This window comes from Oxyura jamaicensis, chromosome 7, assembly GCF_011077185.1.
Source record: "Oxyura jamaicensis isolate SHBP4307 breed ruddy duck chromosome 7, BPBGC_Ojam_1.0, whole genome shotgun sequence".
In the NCBI taxonomy this organism is placed as follows: Eukaryota; Metazoa; Chordata; class Aves; order Anseriformes; family Anatidae; genus Oxyura; species Oxyura jamaicensis.
In genome coordinates, this window is record NC_048899.1 from 16,461,676 (window position 1) to 16,473,816 (window position 12,141).

At 40.2% G+C, this 12,141-nt stretch overlaps 1 protein-coding gene across 5 annotated transcripts in view; it reads right to left on the bottom strand.

Moving 5' to 3' along the window:
* Positions 1-381: 381 nt before the first annotated feature.
* DIP2A (disco interacting protein 2 homolog A) overlaps positions 382-12,141 on the bottom strand; it is a 105,250-nt gene continuing 93,490 nt past the window's right edge. For 4 of the 5 annotated variants that reach the window (XM_035331085.1, XM_035331086.1, XM_035331083.1 and 1 more), the window contains 6 exons: positions 10,959-11,020; positions 9,215-9,272; positions 8,660-8,734; positions 7,840-8,014; positions 5,124-5,247; positions 382-2,393 (listed from right to left, as the gene is read on the bottom strand). In XM_035331085.1, coding sequence (XP_035186976.1) covers positions 2,141-2,393; positions 5,124-5,247; positions 7,840-8,014; positions 8,660-8,734; positions 9,215-9,272; positions 10,959-11,020 — 747 coding nt within the window. In that variant the 3' untranslated portion in view covers positions 382-2,140. The remainder of the gene's footprint in view (positions 2,394-5,123; positions 5,248-7,839; positions 8,015-8,659; positions 8,735-9,214; positions 9,273-10,958; positions 11,021-12,141) is intronic. The other variant, XR_004752208.1, reaches the window with a different exon arrangement.

The window sequence follows — 12,141 nt, forward strand, 5'->3', positions numbered from 1 at the left end:
TGGAGGCGCGGCGCAGGGCGTGGCTACAGCGCCCCAAGCCCCACTCGCCCCGTCCGCGGCACAGCGGCAGCGCAGCCCGGAGAGCTTTCAGCCCTCGGGAAAGGGTCTTCGTGCCGCACCAGATAGCCTTTTATCTCCTGATGAAGTATGCTGCTCCCCCCGCAGAACTCAGTGAAAACAGGAAATCCAGCACTGAGGCTGTTTAATTGCTTTAACTGTAAAGCAATTGTAAAGATTTCTTTTTTTTTCTTTCAGTAAAAGATCTCCAAGCACTGAGCTGTCCAAAATGCAGGTGAAATCTATGTATTGTAAACAAGTTAATTTTTGATCTAACAGCATAAGTGTCAACATTCAGCAAGTCAGATTTTCAAGAGCTGTTTTGAAATGTTTAATGTTTTTTGTTTTAAGTCTTACTTTACAAGGCAACTTGTCTCACTGTCAACCAATATCTCAATACAAAAATCTTACAATGTTTTATTTGCTAAAAAACTACAACATTCAAATTGGGGTTAGGTAGTTTTTTCTTTTTTCTTTTTTCTTTTTTTTTCTTTTTTGCCAGCTGTTGTGTTACGAGGAGTGTCCCACAGTCCACTGCTAAAGGCTGCTGTACTCAGACAATAAGTTACACACGTGCTGTACATAATTACAGTCATAGTAGGGTATGCAGCTGTATCATACACCACAGTCAAACACCATGAGGGCAAAGAACGACTATATATGAAAGCACTTTGTAGAAGATTTTATAGTTCATTCAACCAAGAGTCATTTGATATCCTCTTATCAGGATATTGATATCCATCTTTCTTAGGCACTGATCCAGGCAACATTGCCTTGCAGAAAAACCTGGCTCTTTTGCCAAACCCAAGCATTACTAAAAAAAAATGTAGCTCAAACTCCTTATTAACTCTAGAAAAATAATTATTTGCTAGTCTCTTACTTACCTTCAAACACATGAAGTATTTGAATAACTTCACATTCTCTTTCTGAATCAGGTTCACTGCAGTAATAGATCAGGCAGAAATTTCAAAACTGTATTTAGTCAGTGTGACTCAACCACCTGGCTATTTCAGCTTGAACAAAAGGTCTGTCTAAACTGAACTAAAAGATGAAGGCTTGTACCATGGCAGATCCACCTAACACTGAATGTCTTTTCCATGGTGGAAAAAATTACTATCATAAGTTTTAGCACAGGATATTCATGGAAAACATACTTTAAGATCATGCTTTGTAAACATTTCTACAAACAATTCAGAGACTGTTGGCTTTCGAATGAGTTCTTAAATACTTGGTGTTATGCAGGGCAGTAATTAACAACTAATGCTATGAAAACAAGCAACTTTTAACATGAAGTTACAACAGCAAGAGCAGTGAAGGCTCCTGCATCAAGTAGTTAAAACTGAATATTAATTTAATATTTTATTATAAAGTTCATAGCATTACAGAGTTTAGCATGGCACAATATGTAACCTTCTTACAGATGCAGTATTTGCTTTTGCTTGGTACAAAAAAGCTGAACAGCAGCATAACTCCTGTTAGATTGAATCTGGAATTGGAATGAACTTGTTTCTTCTGAATAGGGATGAATCAGTGATTTAAAATAAAAAGGTTGCATTTTAAAACCTGAAATATGTGCGGAATTCCTATCAGTACAGTAGGAGAATATGCTAGAGATGTGTGCAATCTTGAAAGTTATGTCCCAACCCAGGTACTGCCAATATATTGCAAACAATCTAATGGAGGGTTAACTCCAAATGTTTTTTCACAACTTTCAGTATTATTTCCAAGAGTCCTCCTCACAGCTGGTGTACTCTCCCCACCCCGCCTTATGTCCCTTTATGCAGTGCATCAAGTACTGACATTCATAATTATTGTAAAAAACAAAACAAAACAAAACACATTGGTCCATGATAGTTCTTGTAAGTTTCCTTCAGGAATTCCAGTAAATTCTCCATTCTAAGACAGCAATAACTGTTATAATGGATTTATGAAATTAAATGCAATCTGAAAAGTGACGGTCTATGAAGATTATTATCTCCATTTTCCTAAGTTTTTCAACAGTTTTAAAAACATAACAAATGAATTCAGATGCTATTCAGAAAGTCCCTAGATTTTGGTGCTTTAGCCTTGTGATTTTATGTTTTCACATGTTGTAGGCAACATAAATAGGATCCAGCTGGTCAGCTAAAAATCCATCTCTCAAGTGCATTCGTTGTTTTTCACCACGGGAATTGATAGGAATAACACCTGGGTCCACAATGACTACAACACCTACTATGAGGTAATGTTCCTCCAGAACCACATTTGTTACCAGTGCAACCAGGTCCAATGCTTCTTGTTCTGAGCCTTCTAATTCCACAACCACCACAAGCAAGTTGGTCCATGTAAATACAGCACTGTTGTCAGGATATAAATATTAAAGGTGAGAAAAAGAAAACAAACCACAGTCAAATGAAGCTACCAAAGACAGACTTACTGCAAATAATTTGGAGGACTTGAACAATAATTTGTAAGGACTTGAACAATATAAGTAATGTGAAAAAGCAATATAATAATATGAATATGTATAAATCAAGAGATATCAGAGCTGTAACTTTTTGGGATATTCTCTGCCAACTGTTTCTCAAATTGCCTCTGTAAAAACTGTCAGTGGGTCTTTTTCTCTTTTATACATGCAATCATGTATTGAAAAGTCCTTTACACTTACCTATTAACACAAGTACCATTAAGATTTCAGTCAGTGTGTGCATGCTTGCTATTAATGTATTTTTATACATTTCCAGAGATTCAGAGAATCATAGAATCATTAAGGTTGTGAAAGACCTCCAAGATCATCTGGTCCAACCATCACCCTACTGGCAATGTCACCCACTAAACCATGTCCCTAAGCACCACGTCCAACCTTTCCTTAAACATCCCCAGGGACAGTGACTCCAACACTTCCCTGGGCAACCCATTCCAATGCCTGACTGCTCTTTCTGAGAATAAATCTCTCCTAATTTCCAACCTGAACCTCCCCTGGCACAACTTGAGGCCATTCCCTCTAGTCCTATCACTAGTTCCCTGTGAGAAGAGGCTGACCCCCAGCTCCCCACACCTTCCTTTCAGGTAGCTGTAGAGAGCAATAAGGTCTCCCCTGAGCCTCGTCTTCTCCAGACTAAACAACCCCAGTTCCCTCAGCAGCTCCTCATAGGGCATGTGTTCCAGGCCCTTCACCAGCTTCGTAGCCCTCCTCTTAGCACACTAGGGCCTCAATGTCTTTCCTGTAGTGAGGGGCCCAAAACTGAACACTGTACTTGAGGTGCTGCCTCACCAGAGCAGAGTACAGGGGATGATCACCTCCCTGGTCCTGCTGGCTACACTGCTCCTGATACAAGCCAGGATGCTGTTGGCCTTCTTGGCCACCTGGGCACACTGCCCACTCATGAGCATTAATCAGCACCCCCAGGTCCTTTTCCTCTGCACAGCTTTTGAGCCACTCTGCCCCAAGCCTGCAGGGCTGCATGGGGTTGTTGTGGCCAAAGTGCAGGACCCAGCACTTAGCCATGTTGAACCTCACCCCACTGGCCTCTGCCCATCGATCCATCCTGTCCAGGTCCCTCTGTGGGGCCTTCCTACCCTCCGGCAGATCAACATTTCCCCCTAACTTGGTGTCCTCTGCAAACTTACAGAGGGTGCACTCATTCAAAACATCAATAAAGATATTAAAGAAGATGGGCCCCAATACTGACCCCTGGAGAACACTGCTGGTGACAGGTCACCAGCTGGATTTCACTCCGTTCACCACCACTCTCTGGGCCCAGCTGCCCAGCCAGTTTTTAACCCAGCAAAGAGCGTACCTGTCCAAGACATGGGCTGCCAGCTTTTCTAGGAGAATACTATGGGAGACCTTGTCAAAGGCCTTGCTGAAGTCTAGGTAGACTACATCCACAGCTTTTCACTCATCCACCAGGCAGGTCACCCAGTCACAGAAGGAGATAAGTGAGGTTGGTCAGGCAGGACTTGCCTTTCATGAGCCCATGCTGACTGGGCCTAATTCCCTGTTGTCCCTGCCAGCTCCTGGGCTAGAATCCATCTCCCCCTTTGAGACAGGTGGGATCCTTTGGCAGCCATCACGCCAGGTGCTGAGTAAGGCTCCCCATGATCAAAAAAAAACAAATTCCTGCGATGGCACCATCCTCTCAGCCATGTATTCATCAGCTGGGCCTTCCAGGTCCGCTCGGTATCCATCCCTGACACTGAAGGGATAAAGGAAAACACCACCTGCGCACCCACTCCATCCGCTAACCACCCCAGTCTCCTGAAGTCCCTTTTGATGGCCTTCAGGCTTCTCTCAGCAATTTCATAGCTGCCAGCCTGAATTACCTGATAATTGGAGGGGTGATCAAGGTCAGGAAGTTTCCTGGTAATGTCCCTGACCCAGGCCCCAGGTAGGCAGCAGACTTCCCAACGGGGAGGGTCTGGCTGACATAGGGGGCCGTCTGCTCCCCTCAGAAGGGAGTCACCTACGACCATTACCCTTCTTTCCTTCTTGGTGGAGGAACTATTGAGGCGTGCAATCAACTTCCTTGCTCTAGACAACCTCCTGTGTGATTTCCCCCCACATCCTCACCACCCTGAGGACAAAGATGCACAATAATTACAACAAGAAAGCACTACCACTTTGTGGCTGAAGAGGACCTACAGCCAAATGGCATATATCATCTTAGTACAAAATGAGAATAATATATGTTAGAAGATATCATTCTATGATTCAAGAAATCCTAGAGATGTACAACATCCACATTCTGACCGCTATGAAAATCAGCAATACAGGTTGGAAGTGTTCTCCCACCCTGTTCATATTGTGCCCTCTCCTGGTCTTTGACTGAAGATCAAACTCTGATGAAGGTGTGGAGTTCTTTATTGTTGTTATTTTCTGTTTGTTTGTTTGAGTGGTACAAATGGGTCTTATATTTCAGTTAGTTATTCTCACTGCAGTATTTTCTAAGCAAGACTTTAGTAAGCTCAACTCTATAGCTTGCTATAGACTCAACTAACTCCATCTAGCTTGCTGTCCTGCAAAATTTGATTCCTTCTACTTTGGAAGATATAGAAGGATACAGAAAAATAACTGAGACTCTTACCATTCTGCAATGCTCTTATGTGCTCTTATTACAGATGTCTCTATATCAATGGGGTGGTACCTCATTCCTCTGAGCTCCAGTGTTTCATCCAAAGAGCCTACGACATATAGGGCATCGTGCCTCTCTGCAACAGAACACAGACATTCCAAACATCAACAGATCTGAAAAACAGACAACCTCATTTGTCCGTGCTTATTCCTGATGTTCTAAGACACTCCTGGTGCTTCTGAGGAGAAAGAGTCCGTAATACACATCATGCTCTCCCATTTTTAAAGAAGAATTGTGAGGTAATTTGGCACTTCTGTCTATTGGCTCAAAGCAAAAGAAAACAGACTAAAAATAATTTCTGTTATCCAGTTCTGCCACTTCTCTTACATAAAGTGATCTCAGTTCATAAAACTAACCAAAATCTATATTTTCTCCCACTATTATTACCAAAGAACTTCTCTCCTATCAAAAAGAGGTTTCCTTTTATTTATTTATTTATTTTTAAATTTATACCCACTTATTCTCATGACAGCAACATTCTTCTCAACTTAAGTTCCCCACAATTAATGAAGAGAACAAACCTGTTACCTTAGCTTTCCTAGGTTAAACACACAAAGCTCTTCTAGACCTTACAGAACGTGCTCTCCAAACTGACACGTTCATCCTGTAACTCTGTCCAAAGAAATTGTTCTTTTTTTCTCTGCCTATTTTAGAATTCTGCTCAGTCATGTAACTTGAGACTAAAAACATGCTGGGAAGCAGTACTCTATTTCATTCACATTTGCTAATAATGTAATTTCTGAAAGCTGTTCTCTCAAATGCTAACAAACTTAAGGACAACTGACATTGTTCCACAGCAGGAAAATCTTTATCATATGTGATTTTTCAGAAAGCTACAAGACACAAAAAAAGTGCTGTAGTAATCTAGTGCCTTGCCATCTGCAACTTCTCTTTGTGAACACCTGCTTGCAATTCCCCTTTCTTTCCACTACCAGCTTTCTCCAGGAGAGGGAGCCATTCCACTTTGGACAGAGAAGAACACCTCTGTCAGAGCATCCCGTTCAGAACCAGCACTGAAGCAGCAATACAACGTGCCCAGGAGAGGTCAGGTAACTACCCTAGAAAATCTGAAAGCGAAGAAAGTAAGAAAAGCGCGAGCACCTCATTTGAGTGGTTTCTAACATGATCTACCAGCTCTAAATGGGAAGATAACACAGTAAATTTTTTTTCAGGGACCTGAATCTACTCGACAACAGCTCGCACTCATATCCTGAGACCACGTACATCCCTTTAATGCTTCAGGAACAGACTCAGGAGGGGCTGGCTGACACAGAACTGCTCAGAGTACTAAGTGGATTGAACAGGTGGAGGCCTGGGGCAAAGAAGGGGCTGTTCTGTACAGCAGTTTTAGCCGTGGGTAGAGAGTACACAAATCTGTGATGAAGACTGTTTCTTTACTGGAATGCAGAAAGTCTGCAGAAGTTGCTCTGGAGGAGATAGAGTTAGGGAGCTGCAGGGACTTCTTCAGCTGGAGCAACAGCATCCACCTTTTCTGTTCTCAAGAGCCCCAAGGAGACGGAATAGCACACCAGAACAGGAGACTGGAAGATGACCTCTTAATGGCTGATTTAACCGAACTACATCACAGACAAATTCTGAGCCCTAAGCTGGTATCCACATTAACAGATGGGGTAACTCCTCTCCAGAAAGGCTGATTCTTCAGCAATTTGCTCTCCTTGCTCACTCTTCTTTATTCACATAATGGAGAAATAAAGGTAGGAGTGAAGCATATAGGGTCCCCCAAACAGGCTTATGTTCCAGAAGTGGAAAAAAAAATGTTTTTCTGTCTTGTACCATGGATGATTCCAGGAACTGTAAAAGGTATCTGTGAACCCCCTATTTATCCAGTGACAGCAAAGAGGGGGAGACAGACACTATCAATGGAGATATCACCATTCATTTAAGTTTAATCACAAGCAATGGCAGGTACATTGCTAATAAGTGATAAGCATTCAAATTCCTTTTCTTAGGATGTTTAAAAATATGTATATACATTTTTAAGCATGATAATCAAGAGTTACACCTATTCCATATTCTGTCTAAACAGCAAATAGAGCAGTTTTTTCTTCCATCTGTGTACATTTCTCAAGTTTAGACACTGTGATTTGAATTAGAAAGAAAGAAAAAAGAAAAGAGAAAAAAGATAAAAGAAAAGAGAAAAAAAGAAAAAAGAAGGAGACGAACACTATTTATATACTAGAAAAAATTAAGGATAAGTTACTCCACTAAACCTTTCACTTCTGAAAGGCTGGGAAATCGCTGATATTTGTACATGTCCTAAAACTGCTGAATGAATTATCATTATTAGTATTATCTAGATCAGCACTGAAATACTGTATTCTTTCTGTAAGGAAAGAGGTTTACACAAAAAGTAAGTAGAAAGGCTCTAGTGCTCTTAACAAGTGTGCTCATATTGTTTTGTTTAAGTGGAAAGGAAGAGGATCCTACTTTCTAAATGAAAATAATTCATTACAAATTTCTCCTTTTGCATGATTACCCAGTATCATTATAATCAATGAATATGTACAGAGTAAAGATTCCTGTTATATTCAGCACTACTCTCTTATGGAAGCCAGGACAGACTTGCAGGACAGCTTACTCTTTGCTAGCTCAGCTACCCCAGTGAGTTTCAGCACATGCTTCTCTAAGTGTATTTGTTTCCTCTCACCTCCACTAGCATCAGTAAGTTCAGTTCTGCGCAGAAAGCCAAGGTATCCAGTCCGAGCCCATATGGTCTGAGTGTCTCCAAAACTCAATCGAGCAGTAAAGTGATCAGCGTGCAGTGCTTCTTCTCCATACACTGTGTAGTAACCAGTAGCATTATGCGGACTACTCACCCATATCTAGGGGATGAAAAACAAAAAGAAGAGAACGATTCCAATATAAGTATAGGTTATTTTGCCAGATCTGGGCAGCGTACTTTATTGATTTAAATGACAGGAGTTGTTTTGTTAAAATAATTAACTTCTGCCTCACAGTAAATGACCAGGAAAAGGGATTAAAAAACATTTTGCATACATGTAACTGGCGATGGTCAAGAGAAAAAATGAGCTAGGCATTTGACATACTGGAAAGGGACACCCACCAACCAGCTATCTTCTATTAGAAGGGCATCTTAATAAGCACAAATCCAAATGTCTATGAAACAGATTAAACCAAGCAGCAAATTACCTCATTACTACTACCCACTGATGGAGTATATAATGATACACGGTACCTACTCACTGCCTCATGTAACTACCAGTCAGACACAGACTAGTTAACTGATACCACCTGGTCCTGGCATGCAATAGTTTGGCACAGGAGGGAGAAAACCATGAAGACGTTCACATAAGTATGTGAACCATTCCAGCTCTCTGCTGAATTCATTTCCTTGCCACATTAATTTGATTGTGGTTGTCTAAGTATGACATGAATTTATCTAATATGATTTATCTATATATAATATCAGTGCTGATAAACAAAGTATGAGATAGAGGAAGCTTTACCTCTCCTAAATGTGAGTCTCCCAGAGGTCCCTTGGTTTCTGTGTGTGCTATGATGACCTTTACTCCTGGAAGAATCTTCAACGGGAAACAAATGTTTAAAACTGAAGTTAACAGAAGTTGAATTCATCAAAAGAAAGGTAAGTTAATAATGGAAAGCCACAGAAGTCAGTCCATGCAATTCTCCTCTTTCTACTCTTTACTTCATGGGTATCAATCAGTTCTTCCTACTAAGTTGTTTCATCATTTAAATTCTAAGCAGCTATTTTGCAGCTTGTATTTAGCTACAGAGCTGATCTTTCACACCTGAAAAATGCCTTGTGTGAAGGCCTGTGATTTTTTCAGCTACAGCAACATATGCTTCAGCAACGTTCCTTCATTTTACAATCTTTGCTTCACTTTTATCAGCTGTTCATGTCATGTTCTCTCTAGTGCCTCTCCTAGATAGACTGTGATTAGTGAAGCACATTCATCCTGTCATTGCACAGATTCTGTACTGAGAGAAACAGTTCACCACCCAGACAGGGATAGGAAAAAGGATTGATCTCTGTCTCTCACCTTCCCAGACTCCATAAGTGGGAGACTGTGCGGAGAACCTCTCTCTACCAAACGTACCCTGGGAAAATAGAAGAAAAATGCATTTGTACAAAGATACATGAACTTAAATAGAAGTTAACTAAACTTATTCACGAGAACTTATTCACAGTTTATTCACGAGATAGTTAAGAGTTTCTAGCTGTCTTCAAGACTTCGGTATTAGCATTCCCATATATCACGTTTCTTTTAAGAATCAGAAACTCATCTCTCCAGAGAGATGAATAACTCATTCCAGAAGAGCTCTAAGGTTGCAGTTTCACCAGCATTTTTTATTATCATCATCTTTATTGAACTCTCCTGGACTTCTGCTTGCCACACTGAACCACAGCAGCACCAGTAGGAATTACAAAAAGTAAGGAGCAAGAAGCCTAAAACGAAGGAAGTGACATGACACTGCACATTAGTGGCGTAATTTATGAAGATAGCACAGTTGCAGAAGGAGCAAAAATTGAGTGCAATAGGAGAACTGTACAAGAGAAACAGCCCCTATACATTATGCATTATTTTACTATCCCAACACACACAGGCTAGAACTGATTAGCACAGTGGGAGCTTTGAGGCTATGGCTGAACTTAACAATATATCTCAGGCAAATCATAGTGCTATAATAAAGAAAAAATGAGCAATTTACATTGATCTGGTCAAACACCAGATCAAGATCATGCACATGATGCTTGTTTTCTAACAACTAAGATTTAACCTTCAAAAAATTACAGAACAGTAATCAAAAAACCTGCCAGTTAAGCCCCTGATTGAAATAATAAGCCCCTGATTCAAAATTATCAATTAAGAAAAAAATATTTTTATATCAATACCAAATATTGATATTAAGTTTCTTTAAATAAGTACAGAAACAATTATACCGATGTATGAACACTAATAAATTAGTCTGAACTTGGTAATGCCAGCGATTTTATCAGTTCAGTTAACCAAGAGACAAGATAATGAAAAAATTATGACTACAGAATTAAGACTGAGAGAATGTATCCTCAACAAGATTCCAGATGATGTTTGCATGTTCGGTCTGAAGAAAAAAAGTCTAAGTACAGCTAACTGTTTTTTTTTCCATTATTTCAAGGATTGCTACAGAGAAGATGAAGCCCGATTACTCTGAGTTATGCATCATAAGGAGTAGAGGTCAGGCACATAAGCTGCAAGAAGGGAAATGCCAGTAAGAAATTAATCTTCCTGCAGCTGGATGTCAGCCTCAGGACATATACCCAGAGAGGAGGGAGATCCCCATTCTTGGAGATTTTCCAAACAAAACTGGTCCTGGCCCTCAGTAATGTGATGAAGGCTTGGAATTTGGCCCTGCTTTGAGCATGAGGGACATCCTGAGATCCTGCCCACCCAAATCTTTCTGTGACTCTCTGACAAACCAGCCAACTGGCAAATCACCTTTTGCTGGAGGTATGGTTAACTACGAAACAGCTAATGAGTCTGGATTATAGAATATGGATGAGCTGACAGTAACTTAGGTGAGCGTCTAGAAAGGAAGAGCAGAACAAGTGATGGAGGTGGAGATACCGTACCACTTGTAGCACACATTAAAGGATTCTCTAGGATAGGCGTTCCTTTTAATTCAGTGATGAGGAATTAGCTACTGCCAAGAATATCTCAATATACCAGGCTGATTACAACATGGCTGAAGTTTCTCCTCTGCAGTCATTTAATGGTTAATGCTTTACCATAACATAATCTGTACCTGTCATGTCGAAGTGCTCTCATATCTACATAGACCGTTGTTGGATCTGGTCCTGCTGTTCCCTATGAATACAAAGGACGGAACAAAATCAACAGAAGCCAGAAAATCCTATTTTCATTTTCATGGCCACATAAATTCAAAAATCCCTCTCCCTCTTTTACTGACACTTATAAAGTACTGTCCTAACCTGCCAAAAATATAGTTGAAGTAGTCACCTGCTAGTAGTCAGCCATAAAGCACTGATGTTTTATGCAATTATATAACAATTTCAGAAATGTTTGCATTTTACGATAGAAATCAGTAAATTTATTAGTAGAAATCAATGCACAAGTGAAAAATGTATATATACAGCTAGACCTTTAAGTTTACAAAATTTTTACAAAATTACACCTCCTTTAAAAACACGACATAGCAAGTGCAAATTATGTAAGCATAAACCTACACAGGCATAACCCCTTACCTAAAGCTCAGCTGTTCTACTTCATAAAAGTTTTGCTAACTTTGAAGAAAAAAACATTCATCTAAAACATACCTCTAACTATCTGCTATCTTTGCAATGCTCCTGCAAGTAATGGCCTAGACAGAGGTAGACATCTTGCAGTCAGAAGATAAACCTTCTGACCAACTCTGGAGGAAGGTCAGACTCCTAAAATAAATTAATTTCCCAACATGGCAACAGGGGACTTTTTTCTCTTTTTTATTTTTTTCCAGCAGAGTTTAATCTCAAGGCAACTAGAAACTACTCTGAAATGCATATTTAAGCTAAAAAATGTATGCAAAGAGTCAGTGATTATTCTCTCCCATGCAGGGAAACATAGCATAGCTGCTCATTTTAGAAGTTTTGAAAAATGAGGCTGCTTTGTTACCCACTCCAGAGCACGGAGCTGGAGCATAGTAACAATGTCTTTATAATGGCATTGCTTTCTTAATCTGCAGAACTGCTAAGGCTCAGGGAAACCCATGGCCATACCAGATTGGCATTACGGTGTTTACTTTTCAGGAAGATACCACTCATTAACATCATTCCTTGCTATAGCCCCATATTGCATGTTTGAGAAAGAGGTTTTGTACGTCAGCTACAAGTGTTTTTTTTTTTGGGGGGGGGGGGGAGCGGGGAAAAACTTATTTAGAAAAAAAAATCACTTGACCTCTTTCAAGTGAAAACTCCCTCAAATAGGATACA